Below are 27,562 nucleotides of genomic sequence, written 5' to 3' on the forward strand. Positions count from 1 at the left end.
ATGTACACCAAAACACTCAAGAACATACAATCATTCAAACAATCAAAGGGTACATCCTGCAAGCCTACCCTGACCCCCGGCCACCAGCACACAGCCCCTCTCCCTCCATGAGTCTAGAGTCCTCAGCCTCTCCATCTCTCCACGTCATCATCTCTGCCTCCATCTCTGGTGTTGCCACTTCTCTGGATAGGGTCCCACAGTTTGCTCCCACTCTTCTCCCTTGATGGTCGGTCCCAGAGTCCTTCCGTTCCTGGACTATAAGATCAACTACTCCCCCCTTTTTGCTACAAAACTTCTTTCTACCTTTACAGTTGCGACAATCGCAATTAGTCATGTTAACAATTACTCACTGTTGAATCATAAGAGTCCTATCCCCATCACCTTTCACCAGATCTGTCTGGCCAGGATGAAAACCACTCAGTGGGGATTCTACCATCTTACCCTTCACACTCTGAAACTAAACTCCCTCTTGAAAACTTGTATGCCAGTCACTGTGTGACTTTGTAGCCCTCCCATTTTTTTTTTTTTTTAATTTAAGTTTTTATTGTGAATTATGTGGGTTTACATGGCAGAACATCAGTTTTACATTCATCCTATCCTATTTCGTTTCATTGCAATGATTACAATCCCCTCCATGCTCCATCAAACAACCAAAGGGTACACCCCACAGGCCTTGCCCCCCAGCCGTCAGCACACAGCCCCTCTCCCTCCCTGAGTCCAGTGTCCCCAGCCGCTCCATCTGTCCACGTCATCATCTCTGCCTCCATTTGTGATATTAGTGCTTCTCTGGGTAGGGTCCTGCACTCCGCTCTTCTCCCTTGATGGTCCCAGGACTTCTTTTCCTGGACTGCAAAATCAATCGAAGAGACTTGGGCTTTTGTTTGATTGTTTATCTTCTTTAAAACATTTCTCATGCCAGCAGTCTCCCTTCTCCCTCTAGCCGTATCCCCTCCTTTTGTTACAAAATATCTACCTTTACATTTCCAACCCTCACAGTCAGTCCTGATAGCAATTATTCACTGTTGTACCACAAGAGTCTTATCCCCATCTCCTTTCATTAGCCCTGTCCCAACAAATTGGAACCCATTCAGTGGAGATTCTACCTTCTCCTGCCCTGCCTGGAACTAGGCTCCCTCTTGAAAGCTTGTAAGCCAGTCACTTCTTGCCTTTGTATCCCCATTTTGGGTAGCCAATGTCTATGTTGCCCATCACTGTCAACCGTGTGTACTGAGGGGTTGGGAGTGATCCTCGCTGTAAAGATTTGTTCCCTTTTTTTGAGCTACTACATCCATAAGTATAGGTAAAGTTCATCGAATTATAGTGGGTTACTCTTGTGTTTTCCTTTTGTTTCTTCTTCTAGTTGAGTTCTGATCATTCAGCCATTGAAGCTAGGTCAAGTGGGTCTTATCTGCAAGTATGGGTATTCTTGTGCATCTCCCCTCACTTCGTATCATCTGGACGCTTCACTCTCTACTCAAATCCTTTGTGGCCATGTCACTTCCTCTGGGCCCAGGAGTCCCCGGGTCTTGCCATACCAGGCCAACCAGGTCTCCACCTGGGTTCACAGGAGTCTACTGAATGTGGTCAGACTTAGCTCCCAACTTCATTTCTGTTTTTCCCCCTCTTCCCCTCAATGGTGACCAACGTGATCACCAGGCAGACAACATGCCTGCTCGTGTATTCCCCTTGAGTCTTAGTCTTGGAAGGGGATTTGCTCTGAGGGGACCTGATCACTTACCCTGATGGCCCCCAGGCAAACAGCTTGCTTGTTCTTATAGTAGTAATCAGACTGCCGTTATTGTTTTTGATTTTTCCTGCCGGTCTTTCTTTCACAAAGTATCTTCTGTTCTTTAATTTTCCACCTCAGAAGATTCTGGATGGGGTTCAGGATTCCACCTATGGTCTTGTGCAATGCAAAGGCTCCGCATGTAGCCCTCCCATTTTAGGTAGCCACTGTCTAAGTTTGCTCATCTCCATCAACCCTGTGTACAAAGGGGATGAGAATGATCCTTACTGTGAAGATTCCTTCCCTCTTGGTTGGTATTTTAAGCTACTACATCTGTAAGTATTGGTCAGTTTCATCAGATTGTAGCGATTTACACATATTTTCTTTATTAAAAAAATTTCTTTTTTATGTTCCTCTAGTAGAGTTCTGATCATCCAGCCATTGAAGCAAGGTCAAATGGATACTATCTGCAAGTTTGGGTGTTCTTGTGCACTTCCCCTCACTTTATATCATCTGGGCGCTTCATTCTCAACTCTAGCCCTCTGTGACTATATCCTTTTCCATAGGCTCAGGTGTCGGGGACTGTCCTTGACATAGTTGTGTTGTTCACGAGTGTTTGGTTCACAAGGAGGGGAGATCCAGCGACGATAGAGATAGCAAAAGAATACACAGACAGACAGAAGGAGGGGGACAATGAGGCACCCCGAAACCAGGGTGGATGCATCACTGGTGGGCAGACTTGGGACTACAGGCATCGTGGCCTCTGCAGGCAGCAACTCACTGCCCTGCAATCTTTACTGCATGCCATCCAACCTGTAATGCACACCTGGGCTGGCCTGGGCCTCTGTTTTATTTAGGGGAGGAGCTTCACACCAAGCTGGGAGGAACTAAGACAAGGTACAGCTGACATCAGTAATTTTCCAGACATTCAGGTAACTTTACATCGTACGTCGCTGGTTCGAATCCCAGGCCAGCAACTTGGTTTCTCAGGCTCAATTAACATAGCTATAGCCCCTGAGCTCAACTGGGGCAAGGTGAAAGGGAAGGACAAAAGGCTTGGGTGGAGTCCCTCTGTTTCGGCTTCCTGAGCCAGGTTTTCAGGAACTTGGCTGAAAAGCTAACACTTGGGACATATTTAGGGAAGATGGCTTTTTTGTCTGTAGAACAAAAAACTGTGAAGTAGTTAAGATATTTTTAGTTAATCCTTTGGAGGAAGGCTTGACCTTGCAACCTTCACAGTCTCGGCTTTAGGGAAACACTACATTTATCTGTGGACATTAAAGGCTCATGTTTGGAATTAATAAATATAACTGAACACTAAGATGAAAAACAATTTGCTATTAACTGCCAAGTGGCTAGATCTGTTACACTTGGGCCTATAGGGCCTCGAACCTCTGACCAGGCTTACATGGTCTGCAACACTCAGGAGTACCCAGGTCTCACCACACTTCGGGCCAACCAGGTCTCACCATACTCCAGGTTGAAGACAGTCTATTTAATGTGGTCATACTAAGCCCACATCTTCATTGCTGTTCTTTCCCACTTCCACTCATCAGTAGACCAGTGTGGTCACCAGCAAGCTTACCTGCCTGCTCGTGTATTCCTTTTGAGTTTCAGTCTTGGAAGGGGGTTTGTCCTGAAGGGACTTGATTGCTTGCCTTGATGGCTCCCTGACAAACAACTTGCTTGTTCTTTCGGTAGCCAATCAGACTGCCGTTTCTGTTTTTGATATTTCCTGCTGGTCTTTCTTTCAAGAAGTATCTTCTGTTCCTCTAGCTGCTCCAGGCTGGTCTGTTTAAGACTTACACACTTTGATTTTGGCTTTTCTTAAGGGTATATCTTGCCCACCCACTGCCAAGTTAATTCCAACTCATAGCACTTCGACATAAGGTTTCTGAGACTATAAATCTCAACAGGAGCAAACATCCTCATTCTTTTCCTATGGAGTGACTGGTGGGGTTTGAATGACCGACCTGATGGTTAGTTGCCCTAACCCTCAATGCCACCTGAATTTTTTAGGGTATTATTGCTTAGAATTAAAGACTCCTTCTGCCTTGGTTTAAATCCCTAATCTATTATTTAATTATTGACCTTTAGCAAGTTACTAAATCTTTTTGAACTCAGTTTCCTTATTTATAAAATGAGGTTTATAAAAAGATCAAGTCTTTGGCTGTTGTGAAAATTAAATAAAAATAATACATCAAGTGTATTTAGAACATTGCTTGGATTCAGTTAGAATGAAAACATCTACTGAATCTAGATTTGAACCTGTCTGTTGAGCTCCCAAGCCATGTTTTATCCACCACACCACAGTGTTACATAACAGTGTGAAGTAGGTTAGGTAGATAGTAATCCTACTTTACTTCTGAAGTAGTAGAGAGGTTTGATTATGTTAAAGTGACTACCTGGGATCACAAAGCTAATGCAAGACAAAGTAGAAACTGGACTGAAGGTTGTCAAACTCCAAGTTCAGACTTCTTTTCCCTACACCGTGGTAGCTGTGTGCCATGGAGTCAGTTCCAACTCATAGTGACCCAGGATAGGATTTCCGAGGCTATAAATCTTTACAGGAGCAGAAAGCTTCATCTTTCTCCCAGGGAATGGCTGGTAGTTTCGAACTGCTGACCATCAGGTTAGCAGCCTGACTTGTAGCCACTATGCTACCAGAGCACTACAGTATCATGTAAACAATATCTTGAATTATCTAATTATTTATCTCATCAACTAGATTGTAAACTTCTTGAGGACTTCAAATGTTATATCCATACTGCCGTCTGTTGTATATGCTTAAATTGTTATAAACTTGAGACCTAATGGAACAGGTTACTTAGTATAATGGGTCAGGTGGATGTTTTGAGTCATCTAACATAAATGTTGCTAATCAAATATAATATACTAAAGTAAATTTATACAGATTGAACTTAGTCCAAAAAAAGGCTGACCTGAATTTCAAATGGGCAGTTTTGCACATATGGACGTTAAAATAACTATTAAATATAATGTAACCCTATACAGGGTCACTATGGGTCAGAACTGACTCGATGATACCTAACAACAACAACAACAACAACAACAACAATTACTCATCACCTGACCCAGTCATTCTGTTCTTAGGTATCCAAGGGAAATAAAAACAAATATCTAAATAAGACTGTGAAAGAGCATGGGTGTGGTTAAAGAGGTTTTTATGAAGGAAATAACATTGTTGTTGTTGATGATGAGAGGTGCTGTTGAATCAATTCCTACTCATAGTGACCCCCTATGTACAACAGAACAAAATTGCCCAGTTCTGCACCCTCTTCACAGTTGTTATATTTGAGCCCATTGTTGCTGCCACTGTATTAATGTGTCTCTTTGGGGTCTTCCTCTTTTACATCGCCTCTTCACTTTACCTAGCATGATGGCCTTTTTCAGAATCTGGTCTCTCCTGACAACATGTCCAAAGTATATGATAAGTTTTGCCATCGCTTCTAAGGAGCATTCTGGCTGTACTTCGTTCTTCTGGCAGCCCATAGTACTTTCAGTATTGTTCACTAACACCATAATTCAAACGCATCAGTTCTTCTAAGGTCTTCCTAATTCAGCTGTAACATGCATTTGAGGCAATTGAAAATACCTTGGCTTGGGTCAGGTACATCTTAGTCCTCAAACTGACATCTTTGCTCTTCAACATTTTTAAAGAGGTTTTTTGCAACAGATTTGCCCAATACAGTATGTCAATTGATGTCTTGATTGCTGCTTCCATGAGCATTGGTTGTAGATTCAAGTAAGATGACGTCTTTGGAAACTTCAGTCTCTGTTTATATCATGAGACTGGGCAGTGTTTCATTCTGTTGTTCATACAGTCGCAATGAGTTGGAGCTGACTCAATGGCACCTAACAACAACAACATTTATTGTTCCAGTTATGAGAATTTTCATTTTCTTTACACTGAAGTGCAACCCATACTGAAGGCTGTAGTCTTTGGTCTTTATTGGTAATTAGTTTAAGTCCTCTTTACATGCAAGCAAGTTTGTATCATCTATATATCTCAGGTTGTTATCCAATCCTCATGCCATTTTCTTCTTCATATAAGCCAGCTGCTCAGAAGGAAATAATAGTTAGAAATGGTCTAGAGAGTATAGTATGACAGTATGAAAGAGGTCTAGGTTTGGCCAGGTGCAAGTCAATCCTTACAATAGTCTAATAATGTGAATAGAAAGTAGCTTGTGAGAATTTTCTGTACTCTAAAATGATGTATAAACACATTTTAGAAGACACTTTACATCTTTTGTCATTAGAAAAATCTGTTTTTTAAGCTTTGTATTGTGGATTGAGTGAAAGTTTACAGGGCAGATCATTAGTTTTACATTCAACAAATTTTACACCTTGTTTCATTACAATGATTTTAATCCCCTCCATGTACCCTCAGTTAACAGTATTTCCTAGAGAAATCTTTGGTCATTAGAGAAATATAGATTAAAACTGTGATGAGCTACCACAACAACATACCCACTTGAATGACTATAGTCAAATCACAATAACAGACAAAAGTAAGCGATGGTGAAGATACATGCCAACCATAACTCTTTTGTGTTGCTGATGGGAATGTAAGACAACACATACACTTTGGAAAACAATTTGGCTATTTCCAAAAATGTTAAATATATACTAACCAAATGTCCTGACCATACTGCTCTTAGGTTATCTATTCCAGAGAAATGAAGACAGATGTTAACACAAAGATTTCCTCTTGGTTATTTATAACAGCGTTATTCATAATACCTCCAAACTGGAACTAATTCAGATATCCACCAACTGATAAATGGATAAACAAAAGATTTTTCAGCAATAAAAAGGAACAAAGTATTGATTACATTCTACAACATGGACGATCCCCAAAAGCATGCTGAGTGAAAGAAGCCAGATGCCACAGATCACGCATTGTATTATTCCATTTATATGAAATGTCCACAAAAGACAAAAAGCAGAACATAATTAGTGGTTGCAGGAGCTGGGGTTGACTGCATTAAAGTATGAGGGAACTTTTTGGGGTGATGGAAATATTCTAAAACTAGATAATTGCATAAATACCTCAATAAATCTGTTTAAACAAGACAAAAATATATTTTGAATATGTTAGGCTATTTATACCTTTAAAACCATGTATTTTCATAAGATATTAGAGGTGCTACTCTTAACAGAAAGAGCCCTGGTAGCATAGTGCTTGCTGCTTATTGCAAGATTAGCAGTTCAAATCTACCAGCCATTGCACAGGAGAAAGATGAGGCTTTCTGCTTCTGTAAAGATTTACAGCCTCAGAAACCCTGTGCAGGGTCACTGTGGATCGGAACCAACTCAGTGGCACGCCACCACTACCACTCATAACAGGGAGTCCTGGTGTGGTCCTGTAGGATAAGTACCAAACTGCTAACCACATGGTTCGTAATTCAAACCCATCGGATGTTCCTTGGAAACCGTATACATGGCTGCTATTGATCATAACCAATTTAACGGCACTTAACAACAACTCTGAACAAAATGTGAAGGTTTTAACTGTTCTCAGCCTTTTGTGGAGTGTGGCGCTGTGGCATAGTGCACTGGACCGCAAAGTCAGTTTGAACTGCAAGGTTGTTGTTGTTGTTATGTGCCGTGGAGTCGGTTCTGACTCATAGCAACCCCTCTACAGGGTTTCCGAGGCTGTACTCAGGTAGGACTGGGAAGAGGAGTAAAGTACTAAATCACAGATTTGTTATTATTGTTAAGTGCCTTTGAGTCGGTTCTGACTCATAGCTATCCTGAATAGGGTTTTTGAGGAGCAGCTAATGAATTTGAACTGCCTACCTTTCCCATTCCCACCCTAGTAGCCAACTATTGGCTAATTCACACAAACTGTAAGATAATCTGAGGTGCAATGTGTTGGTTGATATATTTCAGAGGTTTTTTTTTTTTTTTGGTCTCATATAAGGATTTCCTTGGTTTGGGTCTACCTGGTTCAGGTCTTGTTCTTGATGCTAAATACCAGTCTCCAAAGCTCTGGTTTTTCAAGGTATTAAAATTTTGCAATTTCCTACTACTGACCTCAGTCTTTAAGCATTGTTCCTCTTTTGATATCTTGATTCTTTTCTTCCTCTCTCAGAATTAGTAAGGTTGGTGTGGTGCTGTGGGTTAATGCACTGTACTCCAAGGTCAGTTTGAACTGCAAGGTCGGCAGTTCAAGCTCACTAGTCACTCTTTGGAAACTCTCTACAGAGTTGCTGTGAGCAGGAACCGAGTTGACGGCACTTAACAACAACAACAATAACAACATATTTATTTTGCTTGCACTCAACAACAAATTATTCCTTTGCCTAATTGATTTTGTAAATATTAAAGTCAATATTTGCAAATGTAGAAATGATGGAAAAAGTGGCATGTATTGGGTGAAATAAAACTTATTTGGTATAGTTACAGGTAATGCTGTCATAAGGTAAACAAAAACAAATTGCTTGTTCTCCCCCCTGTCCCCAAAAGAAATAGCCTGCTATAACAGTATAGTGACAGTGAGGGAGGCTTTTGTTATCTTAATTTCAGCTTCACCCGTAGTAGAATAGTGACAGAATATTTAGGTCTGCCGGATGTAGCAGGTAAATCCAAGTTAGTCTCTGGGAGAAGACAGTGTAGTATAATTGCAAGTGATTAAAAAGAATACAGATTGTAAGTTTGATTTGGAGGTTTAAGTAGAAATTTTTGCTATATTTATTTTTGTAAAGATTTAAAATAATCTTTTCCAGATGTCTTTGTTCTCAGACATATTTAGCATTTTTTTAGCATTGTTTTAATATTTTTATGATTTTTGTTACTAAATCCCCTAGTATGTACACATTTGTACTGTTGTTGTTGTTGTTATGTGATGTGGCGTAGGCTCTGACTCATAGCAACCTTGTATAGTGTTTCCGAAGCTGTAAATCTTTACAGGAGCAGAAAGCCTCATCTTTCTCTCATGGAAAAGCTGGTAGTTTCGAACTGCTGACCGTGAGATTAGCAGCCCGATTCGTAACCACTACACTCCCAGAGCTCCTTACATTTGTACTAGGTTATGAGATTTCTTTGGATGAAGAACAAGAATGTGATTTATTAGTGATATACTATCCCCATGAGCTTGAAATGGGAAGTGTGTGTAATTTGTTGTTGTTGTTGCTAAGTGCTGTCAAGTCGGTTCTGACTCACAGTGACTCTGTATAGGGTTTCTAAGGAGTGGCTGGTGAATTTGAACTATCAGCCTTGAATTTCAAACCGACCCTGCAGTCCAGTGCTTATCCTACAGCGCCACATCAGGACTCCAAGTGCATATTGTTGTTGTAAGTGCTGTCGAATCTGTTCTAACTCATAGCGAACCTGTATAGGGTTTTCAAGAAGCAGCTGGTGGGTTTGAAATTGAACTTGTGGTTAGCAGCGTAGTGCTTATATTACAGCTCCACACCAGGACACCTTGGCATTAGTAGTTGATGACTAAATTTAAATACTAGCATTCACTGGTTTTCCTTGTAGGCATATGACTATTATCCTGTTACCAACAATTGTGCTACAGGATAGATCTTGAAATGTTCTTTCTGACAATGAATGTGATGCATTCCTCATCAATTTGTCATTCCCAGTATAATAGCTCATGTGACTACCTAACTCAAAATGGTCAATACCAGTCCATTTCAGCACATTAATGCCTATAATATCAACCTTCATGCATTCTATTTCATTTTTGACAACTTTCACAGTTTTCTTGATTCATACTTTCTTCATGCTACATTTCAATTACTAATGGTAATTTTCAGCTGTTTCTTCTCATTTTGAATTGTATTATATTAGCAAAGGAGTCCTGGTGTGGTGCTGTAGAATAAGCACTGGACTATGAGCTGGAATTGACTGTACAGCCCTTAATAAAAACAACATTAATGCCAAAGATGAAGAAATTAATGATTTCTACTAACTTCTTCAGCCTGAAGTTAGTCAAATATGCAATCAAGATGCATTGATAGTTGCTGGTGATTGGAATGCAAAATTTGGAAACAAAGAAGGCTTGGTAAAGATGGCCTTAGTGATAAAAAGGACACTGACGATCACATGATAGAATTTTGCAAGACCTGTGACTTACTCATTGGAAATACCATTTTTCAACAACATAAATGGCAACTTCACACATGGACCTTGCCAGATTGAGGAATACATAGGGATCAAATCAACTACATATGTGTAAAATCAGTCAGAGCAAAGTCAAGAGCTTATATACAAGTTCAAAATGAAACTGAGGAAAATTCAAACAAAAGTCTTTGAGAGTCAAAGTTTGCCCTTGAGGTTATCACATCGAATTTAGAAACTGTTTCAAGAATAGATTGACACATAGAGCACTAAAGACCAGGTGAGATAAGGAATGACATCAAGGACATCATACATGAAGAAAGAAAAGAGCATTAAAAAGACAGGAAAGAAAGAAAAGACCAAAACGGATGTCAAAAGAGTGGAGAACAGGACCCTACCCAGAGAAGCAGTGATGCCTGAGATGGAGGCAGAGATGATGACGTGGAGATTTGGAACTGTTGGGGACTTTAGGCACAGAGAGGGAGAGGGACTGTGTGCTGACTACCGGGGGGCCGGCTTGCAGGGTATACCCTTTGGTTGGTTGATGATGCATGGAGGGGATTGTAACCATAGCAATGAAACGATATATGATAGGATGAATGTAAAACGAATGTTCTCCCATTTAAACTATCATATATTTCACAGTAAAACATTAAACACACACACACACACACACACACTAAACAAATGTCAAAAGAGATTATAAAACTTGTACTTGAATGTAGATTAGCTATATAAAACTTGTACTTGAATGTAGATTAGCTATATAAAACTTGTACTTGAATGTAGATTAGCTAAAGCAGATGGAAGAAATAATGAAGGAAAAAAACAAAAAAACACTTGTGTGGGGAAAAAAAAGATTTCAAAGGATGACTTATGAAGATAAAGTATTATAATGAAATGTGCAAAGACCTGGAGTTAGAAACCAAAAGGGGAGAAAATACTTTGCATCTCAAGCACTTCTACCCTATTTTTAATTCAGTTGTTTGTCTTTTTATTGTAGAGGTGTTGTAGTTTTCTATGGATTTTAGAGATTAGTTTCTTGTCTGATAATGTTATTTCAAAAAATTTTTCCGAGTCTATGGGCTCTTCTTTTACTCTCTTGGTGAAATCTTTTGATGCACGTAAATGTCTAATTTTTAGGAGGTCCCAGTCATCTACTTTATCTTCTGTTGTTTGTGTGTTTTTGGTTATGTTTGACAGTATATTTATGCCATATATTAGAGTCTCTAAATTTGTCCCTATATTTTCATCGATGATCTTTTTTGTGTGTGTGTTTAATATCTTTATGTAAAGATGTGTTCATTCACAACACCTAGAGAACATTGCACCCACTGCTCTGCGTGACAGCCAGTCTCTTATCTCTCTTTTCAGCAATGGTAATGTGGATACCTTTTCCTCGGGGAAGAGAAATCCATGGATTGTTGCCCTTGCCAATAATGAAAATGTTGAAAAGTAAGGTGACAAAGTTGTTGCCATTGGCATCTTTCACATGAACCACATCAAAAGAGCCAGGATGTCTCTCTCTGTTAGTGATCATTCCAATTCTTCCCAGGTTGGCACCTCCAGTCACCATACACAGGTTACCAGTGTCAAACTTGATGAAATCAGTAATCTTTCCAGTCTCCAAATCAATCCGAATGTATCATTCACCTTGATGAGGGGATCAGCGTAGCGTATGGTACGAGCATCATGGGTCACCAGATGAAGGATTCCTTTTGTGCCACAAAGATCTTTCTTACTTTGCACAACTTGTACTTTGGCTCCTCAGGTGTAATACGATAAACAGCAAATCAACTCTTGGTGTCATAGACCAGACGGAAATGTTCGCCGGTTTTGTCAATGCTGAAAACATCCATAAAACCAGCAGGTTATGTTATATCAGTTCAGACTTTGCCATCAATCTTAATGCACCGCTGCATACAGATCTTTTTAACTTCGTCTCCTGTCAGGGCATACTTAAGTCTGTTCCTTAAGAAAATGATCAGTGGGAGGCATTCTCTCAGTTTGTGGGGGCCAGTGGATGGGTGTGGAGCAGACACACCAATCAGTTTGTCCAGCATCCAATGCTTTGGGGCAGCCACACGCTTAAGATGTTTCTTGGGACCACGAGCCATGGTGGCGCTGAGCAGGAAACAGGACCCTCACTGATGATCTTTATAGTTCCAGGTTTACATTTAGGTCTTTAATCCATGTGGAGTTTATTTTTGTATATAATGTGAGGTGTGGGTCTTGTTTCATTTTTCCAACTTCACCAGTATCATTTGTTGAAATTTGTTGAAACTATGTCTTTCAGGATCTCATTTTAATAAATATTTTAAGACCAAATTTTACTTCCTGATTTCTCATGTTGGAAACAATTGTTATCTGTGATACACTTTGTGGTTTGTTTTTAAATTTTTATATGCTAATTCCAATTGTTATTAGAAGGAATAGAAATAATAATTCTGCACAATGCACTTACATTTTAAGAAAGCATAATGAATCCTGCTGTGGCGTTGTGGATTAATGCACTAGACTGCAAGGTCAGTTTGAACTGCAAGATTGGCAGTTCAGGCTCACCAGCTGCTCCTTGAAAACCTTATACAGGGTCACTCAGTGACTCTTAACAACAACAATAATGAATGCTGATTTTGTGAATTTAACAGCAAGTTATTTCAGATAGTTTTAGATTTTAGGTATTTTTAGATTCTGTCCTCTTCTGTTGATTACCCTCTATTAACAATTGCATTTGTTATTCATCTCTTGATCTGTGGTAGTCTGACTACTGTTCTCTTTACTTTCTTCTTCCTAAGGCCTGAGTAAGGTGCTAACCTTGAGTCCTTTTCAGCACTTGAGCTAGTTCACAGAGTAGACATGAGGGTCACCATTTAGGTAAAGCCCCTGCCTATAAGTAAACAGACGTTCCATAGAGTTAGTTCTTCTGACAGGTATCTGACTGAATTACATCCTGTTTGGTTAGGAGAATCTGAGTGAGGAATTGTCTCCCAGAATCACAGGGAGGTGAACTCAAGGAATGTAATTACAACAGCTTTTTGATTGGCCTTCCATAGCTGCAAGTCCAAGTCCTATTGTGTTAACCTCCCTTTGCATTGGTCTCTGTGACTTGTCACCAATGCCACATGGGATTTACCAAAAGGTAGAAAGAACTCATTCCTTGAATTTTTCATCTTCAAGGTCAGTTTGAACTTCAAGGTTGGCAGTTCAAACTCACCAGCTGCTCCTCAGAAACCCTATATAATGGGTCACTATGAGTCAGAACTGACTTGATAGAACTTAGCAACAAGAAGCAGGTTGGAAGACTCTGTGAGCTGCAGAGTAAGGGAATTGTGAACGTGCTTCAAAATGGGGAGACACGGTTCAGGAGTCTTATAATCCTTCATTAAATCCTAGTATGGCACTGTAGGATAAGCACTAGATTGTAAGGTCAGTAGTTCAAACCCACAAGCTGCTCCTTTGGAATCCTTTATAAGGTCACTATGCGTCAGAACTGACTTGATGGCACCTCACAGGAGCAACAACAGACTTCCATTTATGGAGCCTGGGTGACACTATGGGTTAGGTGTTAGGCTGCTGACCACAAGGACAATGGTTCAAACCAACCAGATGCTCTGTAGGAGACAGATGAGGCTGTTTGTTCCCATAAAGATAAAAGTCTCAGAAACCCAAAAATAGTCAGAACTATTTTTGCTAGGAGTCAGAACCAACTCCATGACAGTGGGTGTGGAGTCCTTCATTTGCTTTCTCTTTCTGTTTGACACTGATGATGTACCTTTTCCCCGCTTGAAACTCAGTTTCCTGTGATGCCACTCACCTGGGTTTTCCTGGGTATTTCAGTCATTCTTTTTAGACTCTTGAAGTTACCTTAGTTTAGAAATACAAATTTGCAAGTTAGCATCATTTTCTTATTCTGCTGATATTTAGTCCTCAGTCACTTTAGTATCTAAAATGTTAGCTAATAAGCCTGTGGAAAGAAACAAGAACAAACAGAGGCTGATTATTGAGAACTTGCTATAGCGATGGAGTCTGCCACTGTCACTTGTGTTTGGCAGAGTCAAAGGCAGACAGGGAATGGGAAAGCTTTTTAGTGAAAGAAAGAAAGAAAAAGGTGGGGGAAGGCTTCTTATGTGCTGTAATTAACAGTTGTTAGGAACTCTGGTAGCATAGTGGTTACAAATTGGGCTGTTAACTTCAGGGTCGGCAGTTCAAAACTACCAGCAGTTCTGTTCCTGTAAAGATTTACAGCCTTGGAAACCCTGTACAGGGTCGCTATGAGTCAAAACCGACTGCACGGCACATAGCCACCACCACCACCAAGTATGGGAAAGCCAGAAGTGAGCTAATTGGAACCAAGGTATCTTATGTGACTGGTTAGGATAGTATATTTGAATTTGTCTGGTTGACCTTGAGTTGGAGACCTGACTGTTCTGGGCCAGTTGTTACAGAAATTGTGGTTTGGTTTCCAGGACTGGTTACTACAGATTGTCTAGGTCAGAGTTTGTTGTTATACACAGTCTGGCCATTGGCCACTTAAATGAGTTTATGTAGTCTCTCAAGCCAAATACTTGGCTAGAACATGAAACCTCATAGCTTTTAGTGAATTGTGTCACCAGAACATTGTTTCTTAACCTTTTGTGAGTTATAGACTCTTTTGAGAATTTGACAGCTACCCAGAAACAAACAACAAATTCATACCATCAGATCAGTGCAGATCCTTTTGAGGCCCATCTATGGACTGAAGATCTCATTTGCTTTCTTAAAAATTTAACAGTTGTATTATTTTTTTTTACTATAATATAGTATTTTGTTTACATGACTTTTAGACTGTTAATCTCTTTCCTGACTTTAGAAACCATTTCTAATATGCAAATGGACAGATGTGTTTCAGCAGCACCACTTTTATCCAGCATCTGAGGAAGTGTTAGGTTAGATGGGTCAATATTATATGATACCATTAAGTAACTCCATTAAATACCAAAAAGAGTTATTAACATTTTGTCATTTCAACACATTTTTGTATAAAGTTTACTAATTATTCATCCATCACACATACACAAAAATCAGTAATAAAAATGGCCTAGAATCTTTTGAAGGTTAAATACCAGTATATGATTTTCTAATGGTTTGAAGTTTCTTGCTAGGTTGTGAGCCCCTTGAGGGCAAATATTTGTGCCTTTTTATTGTCATTGTTTTTGATTCTCTCAGTACATGTTGAAATCCTTATTTATTCAGGGCTGTTTCTAGTAAACCTTTACTTTAAACTCTCCCCAAAATGTAAGATTGTTAGAGGGGTACAGATTACCAAACTCATTTGGTATAAAACCATATATTACAGTTACAACATTAAGACTCTTTTGTAGAGAAAAGCATGGCTGCTATTTTTCTCCATCTCTGGAAGCATTTTTTGCCTTTGTTTAACTATAGTCTGAATAAAAAGATACACTACTATACATATTTAATATAAAATATTTTTTGGATGAGTATTGGGAAGAATTATGGAAGAATTATACAGACTTGGGATATCTCATATTAGGAGTTAATGGAGTTAATAACTGAAAAATTTGGATAAGCTTATCATCTCTCATATTAAGGAGCTCTGGTAGCGTAGTGGTTACGAATTGGGCTGCTAACCTCAAGGTCAGCAGTTCGAAACTACCAGCGGTTCCACGGGAGAAAGATGAGGCATTCTGCTTCCGTAAAGATTTATAGCCTCCGAAACCCTGTGCAGGATCACTATGAGTCAGCACCGACTCCATGGTACTTAACAACAACATCATCTCATATTAAACTTCAATAAGCATTGCTTTTTATGCTGGGCAATAAAAAGAAGACTGAGACGTGCTCTGTATTCACAAGGAGCTTGCAGTCATGGATAAAGCATTATAGTGACAGTACTTTCTTAGAAAAGATGCCTTGTTAGGTGCTGTCAAGTCTGCATTGCCTCATAGTGATCCTGTGCACAATGGAATGAAACATGGCCCTGTTTTGTGTTATTCTCACAGTTATTGTTGTGTTTGAACCCATTGTTGCAGTCATTGTGTAAGTTTATTTCCTTGGTAGTCTTCGTACAGGGACTGGCCCCTATTGATAATATGTCCTAAGTATGTGAGATGAAGTCTCACCATCCTCGCTTCTAAGGAGCGTTCAGACTGTACTTCTTCCAAGACAGATTTATTTGTTCTGGTAGTTCATGGTACTTATAATATTATTTGCCAACAGCATAATTCAAATGCATCAGTAATCCTCAGTTCTTCCGTATTCATTGTCCAGCTTTCATATACATATGAGGCGACTGAAAATACCATGGGTTGTGTCAGGCATACCTTAGTTCTCAAAATAACAATTTTGGCACTTTAAAGAGGTCTTTTGCAGTAGATTTTCCCAGTTCAATATGCCCCGTTTTTCATGGTTGCTGCTTCTATGAGTATTGATTGTAGATCCAAGTAAAATGAGATCCTTGACAACTTCAATCTTTTCTTCATTTGTCATGATAATTTTATTGGTTCAGTTGTGAGGGTGTTTTTTCCCCCCAGTATATTGATGTATACAATCCATACTGAAGACTGTATTCTTTGAGCTTCACCAGCAAGTGCTTCAAGTCTTCTTTTTCAGCATGCAAGATTGTGTCAACAGCACATCACAAGTTATTCATGAGTCTTCCTTCTTCATATAATCCAGCTTCTTAGATTATTTGATCTTGAGTCAGTATGGTGAAAGGATATAATCTTTCTTGATTTTAAACCATTCAGTATCCCTTTGTTTTGTTTGAACAACTGCCTCATGGTCTATGTACTGGTTCCTCATGAGCACCGTTAAGTGTTTTGGAATACCCATTCTTCATAATATTATTCATCATTTGTTAGGATCCACACTGTGGAATACCTTTGAGTTGTCAGTACATCACAAGTAAACATTTTTCTGCTTTCAGCCAAGATCCATATAATATCAGCAATGGTATTTCTCATTCCATGTCCTCTTCTGAATCTGGCCTGAATTTCTGGCAGCTGTTTTTTTGGGTTATTACTGCTGTAACTGTTTTTGGGTTACTTTCAACAAAATTTTACTTACATGTGCTGTTAATGATATTGTTCAATAATGTCCACATTCTGTAGGGTCATCTTTCTTTGGAATGGGCACAAATAATGGATCTATTCTAGTCGGTTGGCCAGGTGGCTGCCTTCCAGATTTCTTGGCATAGATAAAAGTGAGTAGTACCTCCAGAGGCACATCAGTTTGTTGAAACATTTCAGTTTGTATTCCATCACTTTCTGGAGCCTTGTTTTTCACCAATGTTTTCAGAGTAGCTTGTACTTCTTCCTTCAGTACCATCTGTTCTTGAAATGGAGAACATTGACCAATTCTTTTTAGTACAGTGACTGGCTGTATATTCCTTTCATCTTCTTTTGGTGCTTTCTCTGTGTTGTTCAATATTTTCTTCTTAGAATCCTTCAGTATTGTAAGCTGGGGCTTGATTTTTTTCTTCAGTTCTTTCATCTTGAGGAATGCTGACCCTGCTCTTCCTTTCTTTTTTGTTTTTCTAATTTCAGGTCTTTGCACATTTCATTATATATATACTTTGTCTTCTTGAGCTGCCCTTTGAAAATTAGCATTATGTTATAGTCATCATTCATTTGAAATAGAATTTATGTTTTTAGGTAGAATTTTTGTCTGAGTTGGTCAGTGCAGTAGTAGCTCTAGTATCTAGGCTAGTGCTTCTCAGTAAATACTTGGTGAATGAAATAATTGATAAATGTAAAAAGCAAAAAAAGCAAGTACAAGAGACATTTCAAAGTTGAAAACGATATTTCAGGAATGGGATAAACATAACAATCTTTGCCGATCAGTTTAATCTCTTATAATTGTGGAGAATGCTAATAAATTGAATTTCCACTCAAGAAAGCTGAGGAAACCTTTGTTAAGTTTCCTCAGTGTTTAATTAGTAATACACAGGAAATTTTCAGTTTTTCCTAACTTGCTAGCCTTTTCTTAAACCCTAAGACAATAGTGCATTGTCACCATAATAGTGACATCTAACATTTATTGATCATTGTAAATGTAATTGTGCTAAATACTTTATAATGCACCTTTTTCCCCCCTTGAAGCCCCCAAACCTAAAATAACTCAAACCTGTTGCCATCAAGGTGATTTTAACACATGGACCCCCATGCACGAAGGAGTAGAAGTATGCTCTGTGAAATTTTTATGGCTGTTTTTTCTTTTGGAATGTAGATTGCCAGGCATTTCCTCCCAGGTGCTTATGGGGTGGACTTGAATTTTCAACTGTTTTGTTAGTAGCCAAGCAGGGTAACTTGTACCACCATCCTGGTAATCTATAGATAATAAAAGACTAAATAAAACTGAGTTTTAGATGTCATAGAAACAATGAACAGGACTTTTAGTGATATTTGTACTTTTTACAGAGATTTAGCTAGCTAAGCAAAGATTGAGAAGCTTCCATTGTTAATCAGTCTATAAATTTTTAGTAAGGTCAACTTTATTTCTTATTTGGAAAATACATTGGGGATGGGTAACAAAGAGTAAAGTAAAGGTCATTATACAGATCATTATTGTTTGGTTGCTGGTACTGCCAGCTGAGCCAGAAAAAGCAACAATATCATTATGTAGTTGATTGTCAGAATAAGCTCTTTGTGATGTATACATCTGTTGTAGAGCCAGTTGGAGAGAGAGCTTATTAAAACAAATGATTCCAATAGAAGGTCCATAGGAGCATAAAGAAAATCTTTAAATTTAAAAGAGATGGTATTTACATTTAATGTTTAATTTTGGTAGTTAACAGTAGTAATTGATTTATAACCCATCATTTTACAGGACATTATTTTGTGTTTTATACATATCTGATACTGAGTGGTTTGACCCAACAAGAGATTTTATTTTTTGTCATTGTCATAAGTATTAATAAACTTTCTAAAGAGGATCAACTGATATAAAATCATCACTAACTTTTTTTCATATTCTAGGATTCTAAAAATTGCAATTTGACTTATTTTATGGTGTGATTTATTTCAATGAGAAGTGAGTACAAACCCCTAAACTAGGTCAATAAAAAGGATGAAAAAGAGTAGCTTACTCATGGTAAACAGTTCTTAACCAATAATATGCAAACACATTATTTGTAGTTTCCTAAACTGTCTTCTTCCTAAAAAGCTCAGACATTGATATCCACCTCTAACTATAAATCACCATTGAGAAACTGGTAATTGTTGCAGGCAACAATCATCAATGCATTCAGTATTGGTATTTATCTACTCCTTCTACCCTCCACTCCCCAAATACTTACTTAATTACAAAGGGAAAAATAGTAATGTTGCAGTGGAGAAGCCTAGTAGTCATTATGTTAACCAAGTGGTCAAAATGGACATCATTAATAATAAGACATCTGAACATCATGTGCCTCCCGGTCTGATGTACTAAGAATGGCACAGATTTGTGTCTGTGATATGTTTGCCAAAGATATATAATCTGGAATTAGTTATGAGGAAGCATTGTGCCATCAAGTTGGTTTTTACTCATGTTGTTGTTGTTAAGTACCCTGGAGTCGGTTCCAACTCATAGTGACCCTGCACAGGGTTTCCGAGGCTGTAAATCTTTACGGGAGCAGAAAGCCTCATCTTTGTCTCACAGAACAGCTGGTAGTTTCAAACTGCCAACCTTGAGTTTAGCAGTCTGATTCATAATGACTATGCTACCAGAGCTCCTTATACTCATAGTGTGACACCCTATAAAGGGTTTCCCAGGCTTGAAGTCTTCATGGGAGCAGAAAGCCTCATCTCTTTCTTACAGAATGGCTGGTGTACTGGAACTGCAGACCTTCTGGTTCAGAGAAACTCAAATTGAGAAACATTCTGCAAAAAGTACTGGCCAGTACTCTTATTATTATTATTGTGAATTGAGTGATAGTTTACATGGGAGAACATCAGTTTTACACTCATCCTATCATACTTCATTTCATTTCAATGGTTACAATCCCCTCCATGCATCATCATTCAACATCATTTGCTTCCATTCCCTCTTTTTTTTTTTTGCGGGGGATGTACACCGAAGCACTCAGGAATATATAACCATTTAAACAACCAAAGGGTATATACCCTGCAAGCCTGCCCCCTGGCCACTAGCACACAATCCTGTTCCTCCTTGAGTCCAGAGTCCTTAGTCGCTCAATCTTTCCACGTCATTGTCTCTGCCTCCATCTCTGGAGTTTCTGCTTCTCTGGATAGGGTCCTGCATACCGCTCTTCTCTCTTGATGGTCTCAGGGTCCTCCGCTTCTGGACTGCAAGATCAACCACTGCCAGTACTCTTAAAAAAATTGGATGGTGCAGATTGTTAAAGCATTTCACTGTTAACCTAAAGGTTTTAGATTTGTGTTCATTCAGAGACATCTCTAAAGAAAGGCCTGGTGAAAAATAACCATTGAACACAATTCTGTAGCATGTGTGTTGTTACCATTAGTTGGAATCTTCTTGATGATAGGAATCCTGGTGTGGCACTGTAGGATAAGTACTTGGACTGCTAACCAAAAGTTTGACGGTTTAAACCCACCAGCTGCTCCTCAGAAACTCTATACAGGATCTCTATGAATTGGAAACGACTTGATGACACTTATAACAACAACAAGATAACAAGTGATTACTATTGAAGTAGTAAAGACATGAGAACCAAAGAAAGACTGGGGAGCTATCCCAGAATGGCGCATACTTGACAACCACATGCAATGTGTGATTTTGGATTGGATCCTGGAACGGAGAAAGGACATTAATGGGGAAAGTGGTGACATTTGAATAAGGTCTTCTTTGGATTACTTACTATATTTTGTGTTGATGTTAGTGTCCTGGTTTTAATCATTGTAATAATAGTTATGGAAGACATTAATATTTGGGACAACCGAATGAAGGATATACAGGAATTCTTTGTACTATTTTTATAACTTTTTGTAAACAAGAAATATTTTACAATGAAAAGTTAAGGAAAACAAAATACTAGTTCAATTTAGCTGAGAAAAGAAGGCTGTAGTGCTTGTACTTTGTGACATCACTCCTAATTGGGCAGGATTGGTTTCCTTTGCTTCTTAAACCTCCACTGTGCTCTGGGTAGCCAGTGTTTCTAAATAAGGGACCTTGGGATAAGTGAGGCATTGCCATATTGAATTACAACTACACCCTGAAAAGGTTTTGTTTAATTAATTAACTTATTTATTTTTGTTCAAAGCTGTAATTACATCTTTGGGTTTCCCATAGCTGTGCAGGTTACTTGAGCTTTATTTTTGTAGTCACCAGCATCCCTAGCTGGAAACTTAGCCCTGTAATTAATTTACTGGCTTGTTTCTATTTTTATTATTATGTTCTGAAGTCAGGTTAGTCCTTTGATTCTTCTGCTATGTGTCATATATAATGGAATTTCTTACTTGTTGGTCGTTTCTTAGGAAGAGCTGATTTTTAATTTGTATTAAAATACTTTTATTTCAATTTGACATACCATACTAAGCATCTTGTTGGTTTTTTTTTTTCATAAAATACTATTTACATGTTAATAAATATAGTAAACAGTAACTTACACTGGAATAAGCACTAAGCGGTAGCATTTTTATTGGATAATAATCAGAATGGAAAAAATCAGTACTTTAGCAAATATTTCTGTTAGCAGGAGCAGTTGTAAATATATGAGTCAGAGATTCTTAGGTCTAGAAGAAACTTGACAAGGTTGTTTTGCCCAGTGTGGGCTAGGGAAACAACATGATCTTTTGAGTTATAAGACCTAATCTTGAGTCCTTGATCCATCATTTCTTAGTGTTGTGTTTAGGACAGGTCATGTAACTTTTCAGCGCTTTAAGTTTGTTATTTTTAAAATGGGGATCCTAATTGCGTATAGTGTACCTGCTCTATTGTGGGCATTTCGTACCTGATGGTTCTTTTCTTATCTCCAGTTAGATTTATAATTAAGCTATCTGCAATTAACCAGAATCTTTTATTTTTTATTTTTGTTTTGTTTTAAAGACCTATAAAAAGATGGTGGTTTATGTTAGTAATATCTACCAGTATTTCACAACTCTTTCAGTCAGAAAGTTTTTCCACATCTCTTGTTCCAAATAAATTGTTTTCTTTGATATCTTAGCCATGTTGGCTACTCTTCGAAAATCATATTAGACAAGTGCCTCTCATTTGTAAGACTTTCCTTGAAGTTTTAGTGTTCCAATCTGAAATAATTTTATATAAATGCATGTGTTCAGTTAACTTTAGATGAAAACCTTATGTGACAAAGGGATGATTTGTTGTTGTTGTTGTTAAGTGCCTTCTAGTTGGTTCTGACTCAAAACTACTCTGTATAGAGTTTCCGAGGAGAAGCTGTTAGATTTGAACTGCAGAATTTGTGGTTTATAATCCAGTGTTAATCCTACAGTGCCACACCAGGAGTCAGAGGGATGATTGGTGGTGTTCTTAGGTGCCATCAAGTCGGTACTGACTCATAGCGACCTTATGCACAGCAGAATGAAACACTGCCTGATCCTGGACCAACCTCACCACTGTTGCCACACTTGAGTCCATTGATGCTGCCACTTGGCCAGTCCATTTTGTTGGGGGTTTTCCTTTTTCTCTGACCCTCCACCTTACCAAACATGATATCCTTCTCCAGCGACTGGTCCCTCCTGACAATATGTCCAAAGTATGAGAGATGCAGTTTGGCCATCTTGGCCTCCAAGGAGCACTCTGGCTGCAATTCTTCCAAAACAGATCCATTGTTTTTTTTGGCAGCCCATGGCATTGTCAATATTCTCCTCCAACACCATAACTCAGAAACATCAATTCTTCTATGGTCTTCCTTATTCAGTGTCCAGCTTTCGCATGCATATGAGGTTATTGAAAATACCATGGCTTGGGTCAGGTGCACCTTAGTCCTCAAGCTGACATCTTTGCTCTTCAACACTTTAAAAAGGTCTTGTGCAGCAGATTTGCCTAATGCAATATGTCGTTTGATTTCCTGACTGCTGTTTCCATGAGTGTTGATAGTTGATCCAAGAAGAATGATGTCCTTGACAACGTCAATCTTTTCTCCATTGATAAGAATGTTGTTTATTAAGGGATGATTAGAAAGGATTATTTCCATGTATAGTTTCAGGTTTGGGTTGGAACTTGGATCTTCTGAGAAGGGCCAGTTAGTCCTGCAGTTCCAGTTATTATTCCTGTTTTATCCCAGTTTCAAAAGTTCTTTCCATTATTATTACATTAGTTGACTTGGTATTGTATTGTGGTTGTGTGTAGGAATGTCCTTGTATTTAGGAACCATACATTGAAATGTGTGGGCTAAAGGAGCATCCTGTTTGCAACTTATTCTCAAATGGTTCAGTAAATAATAATGTATGTGTATGTATGAATGTGGGACCTGAAACAAGGGATATCAGTGCTGACTTAAGATGGATCTTGGCTGAAAGCAGAGAACATCAAAAAGTTGTTTACTTGTGCTTTATTGACTATGCAAAGGCTATTGATTGTGTGGATCATAACAAGCTATGGACAACATTGCAGAGAATCTGAAACACTTAATTGTACTCATGAGGAACCTGTACGTAAACCAAGAGGCAGTTGTTCAAACAGAACAAGGGGACACTGAGTGGTTTAAAATCAGGAAAGGTGTGCGCCAAGGTTGTTTTCTTCTCCATACTTAATCAATCTGTAGGCTAAGCAGATAAATCCGAGAAGCTTGAATATATGAAGACGAATGTGGCATCAGGATTGGAGAAAGACTCTTTTTAACAATCTATGATATGCAGAATATCCAACCTTGCTTGCTGAAAGCAAAGAGGACTTAAAATACTTACTGATGAAGCTCAAAGACCACAGCCTTTTGTATGGGTTGCACCTCAATGTAAAGAAAACAACAATATTCACAACTGTATCAATAAATAGCATCACGATAAATGGAAAAAAGACTGAAGTTGTCAAAGACTTCATTCTTCTTGGATCAGCTATCAATACTCATGAAATCAAACAACGCATTTGTATTAGGCAAATCTGTTGCTCAAGACCTCTTTAAAGTGTTGAAGAGCAAAGACGTCAGCTTGAGGACTAAGGTGCACCTGACACAAGCCATGGTATTTTCAGTAACCTCATATGCATGTGAAAGCTGGACAGTGAATAAGGAACACCGTCGAAGAATTGATGCTTTTGAGTTATGGTGTTGGAGGAGAATATTGATGATGCCATGGGCTGCCAAAAGAACCAACAGATCTGTGTTGGAAGAAGTGCAGCCAGAGTGCTACTTGGAGGCCAGATGGCCAAACTTTGTCTCTCATATTTTGGACATATTGTCAGGAGGGACCAATCACTGGAGAAGGATATCATGTTTGTGTAAAGTGGGTGGTTAGAGAAAAAGAAGACAACCCCCAGCGAGATGGATTGGCAAAGTGGCAGCATCAATGGGCTCAAGCATGGCAGCAATTGTGAGGTTGCCCCAGGACCAGGAAGTGTTTCGTTCTGTTGTGCCATAGGGTCACTATGAGTCGGTGCCGACGCGATGACACCTAACAACAACAACAACAACATATGCATGTGAAAGTTGGACAATGAATAAGGAAGACATAGAAGAATTGAAGCATTTGAGTTATGGTATTAGAGGAAAATATTAAAAGTAACTTGGACTGCCACAAGGATAAGCAAATCTGTGTTGAAAGAAGTATAACCAGAATGCTCCTTAGAAGCCAGGATGGCCAGACTTTGTCTCTCATACTTTGGATGTATTATCAGGAGGAACCAGTCCCTGGAGAAGGACATCTTGTATGGTAAAGTGGAGGGCCAGTGAAAAAGTGAAAGACCCCAATGAGATGGATTGGCACAATGACAGCAGCAATGGGTTCAAGCACGTGAGATTGGCACACGATTGGGCAGTGCTTTGTTCTGTTGTGTATAAGGTCACTATGAGTACCGACTCGATTGCACGAAGCAACAACATGTGTGAATATATATATGTGGAGCAGGGTGGGGTGAGGTGGCGGCTCAGAGAGTTAATGTAAATAGAATTGAAAGAATGAAATTTTTCTATGGACTTCTTGAAGCCTCATGTGTGTGTGTTTGTGTGTGTGTATACTTCTGGTGTGACGCTGTAGGATCAGCACTAGACTTTGAACCCACAAGGTCATCAGTTCAAACCCATCAGTGGCTCCTTGGAAACCCTATACAGGGTCTCTGACTCAACAGCACTTAACACCAACGTATATGTATATATATGTGAGGAGCTCTGGTAGCGTAGTGGTTATGAATCGGGCTGCTAATCTCACGGTCAGCAATTCGAAACTACTAGCTGTTCCATGGGAAAAAGATGAGGCTTTCTGTCCTGTAAAGATTTACAGCCTCGGAAACCCTGTACAGGGTTGCTATGAGTCAGAACCGACTCCACGGCACTTAACAACAACAGCAAAAAATATATATGTATGTACCTACACACATGTACATGAAAGTGAGCCAAAAAGTATCTGCACTCTGGCTGTAGAATTTATTTTAATCAACTTTTAGAAAGGACAAATACATAATTTTCTGACATAATCTCCTTGCTTTTCAATATACTTTGCCCATCTGTGAACAAGCTTTCATATTCCCTTTAAAAAAAAAATGTTTTAAGTTGCGATGTGAGCCACTAGTACACCACTGTTTCATCATCAGAGGTGAATCTTTAGTATATATATTGGTAATTGTAGTGTGTCGTGGAGTCGGTTCCTGACTCATAGCTACTCTGCATAGGGTTTCTATGACTGTAAGTCTTGATGGGAGCAGAAAGCCTCATATTTCTCCTGCAGAGCAGCTGGTACTTTTGAACTGTTGACCTTGAGGTTAGCAACCCGACTTGTAACCACTATACTATCAGAGTTCCATATATATGTATATATATATGTGTGTGTGTGTAGTTATTAGTCCAGTGCTTGTCTTACAGTGCCACTTAACAACAACAACATATATATGAGGGAGAGGGAGAGAAATGAGAAGTGTAGAGGGAAAAGGAGGAAGCCCACAGAATGACAGAGCAGTTGTGACCATGTTAACAGTGGTTCGTTTGCATGAAGGGTATATGTGAGTTCTTTGTGCTTTTCTTAAAACTTGTCTCTAAATTTGAAGCCAGATGTATGGAGGGCAGTTTTAGAGGGTGGGAGGCATGTTAGAACCAGCTGGATAAATGAAGAGGAGTAAGTTCACTGTCAAGAAATTAGTTGTTCCTTTAACGTTTTTTTAAACCCTTGTATTGAGCCTTCTTTTTAAAACCAGGTGATTTCATTTTTTGTAGAAGGGCCTGTACAGACAAAGCAGAGAAAACTATTGAAAGTGAAATCAGTGATTAAAAAGTAAAGTTTTGTGTATGTTGTTGTTGTTGTTGTTAAGTGCCGTCGAGTCGGTTCCGACCCATAGCGACCCTGTACAGGGTTTCCGAGGGTGTAAATCTTTACGGGAGTAGAAAGCCTCATCTTTCTCCCGTGGAGCTGCTGCTAGTTTCGAACCGCTGACCTTAAGGTTCACAGTCCGATTTTGTGTATGTGCGTGTATTTAATGTTTGTAAGACTTTATACAAGGATAAGAAAAATGTGTTTGGCAGAAATATTAGTGCTTAACATTATCCAGTGTTGGGTAGTCTTTCATCTACCTGTGTCATACAAATAATTTTTCTGTAATGAGTATCCTGTCTTGCTAATTAATACACATTCATTTATTCTTTATTTTGAATTGCAATTTGGTTTCAAAGATAATATTTTACATTCTTATGTAAATTTATATAATATTTATTATCACTTTACTTTTTAAAATGAATTTTCTAAACAAAATTTCTCTTTCCCTTCCTTTTCTTTCATGCCAATAATGATGACTCCTGGGAATTCAGGGGCCAGCCAAAGGTAAGAGATTTGGATTATTATGTGTTGCTTGTAAATACTTTTGAAGTCCTAGCATTTTTCTTCTCAAATATGAAAACCTTTTTTTTGTTTTGTTAGTTTTATAAATGTAATGAAGCTCTCAGGCTATATTCATAAATCCACAGCCATTTACTGGGCACACAAGGGACTGAAGGTGTTTGGAAAAGTTGTATTTGTACTTTGACCAGTGCTGTTTAGTCTCTTAGCAACTGCAACACAAATTCCTTTTGTGCTGTGCTGTTCACCATAGATTGGCTTCAAACTGGTAGTTCCAAAACAGTGGTCAAAACTGTGCTGAGCAGACTCATCCACATGGCTCCACAGACAGCTGGGAATGCATTCTTATGCCAATAGAAACCTGCTCTGGCCCACAGCTTCCTCAAGGGAATGTACTAGAGTCCAGATTGTAGCAAAACTTCTGTAAGTTAGCCAGTTTCTGTATCTCTTAGGAAATGTATAAGTGTGCTGAAATGGTCACAAGGACTGATCATCCTCTGAAGTTACTTAAAATTTTACAGGAAATTCAATATTTTTATCTACATTCTTGGAGTTTTTTGAAAAATAGTATATATATCAAACACACACAAAGAAATCAGTACCATAATCTAATATTTAAAAAAAATTATTCAAAAATCACAACCAATTATGCCTATGCATATTTTAGCAACAATAATTGAGAATGAAGAATTCAACCACAGATTTTGAAAACAAACAAACAAGCAAAAAACCCCAAGAATGTATGTATATATGTATCTATCTATCTATCTATCTATATATATATATATAGAGAGAGAGAGAGAGGAGTTGATTGAGGAGTTGATTATGTGCCGTTGAGTTTGTT

At 38.7% G+C, this 27,562-nt stretch overlaps 1 protein-coding gene across 1 annotated transcript in view; it reads left to right on the forward strand.

Annotated features, from left to right (window-relative positions):
• Positions 1-27,562, forward strand: part of KIF13B (kinesin family member 13B) — a 294,477-nt gene that overhangs the window by 50,355 nt on the left and 216,560 nt on the right. Inside the window, exon 3 of the mRNA XM_006864335.1 lies at positions 26,691-26,703. Within this exon, the coding sequence (XP_006864397.1) occupies positions 26,691-26,703 (13 nt within the window). The remainder of the gene's footprint in view (positions 1-26,690; positions 26,704-27,562) is intronic.

Source organism: Chrysochloris asiatica, unplaced genomic scaffold, assembly GCF_000296735.1.
Source record: "Chrysochloris asiatica unplaced genomic scaffold, ChrAsi1.0 scaffold00064, whole genome shotgun sequence".
In the NCBI taxonomy this organism is placed as follows: Eukaryota; Metazoa; Chordata; class Mammalia; order Afrosoricida; family Chrysochloridae; genus Chrysochloris; species Chrysochloris asiatica.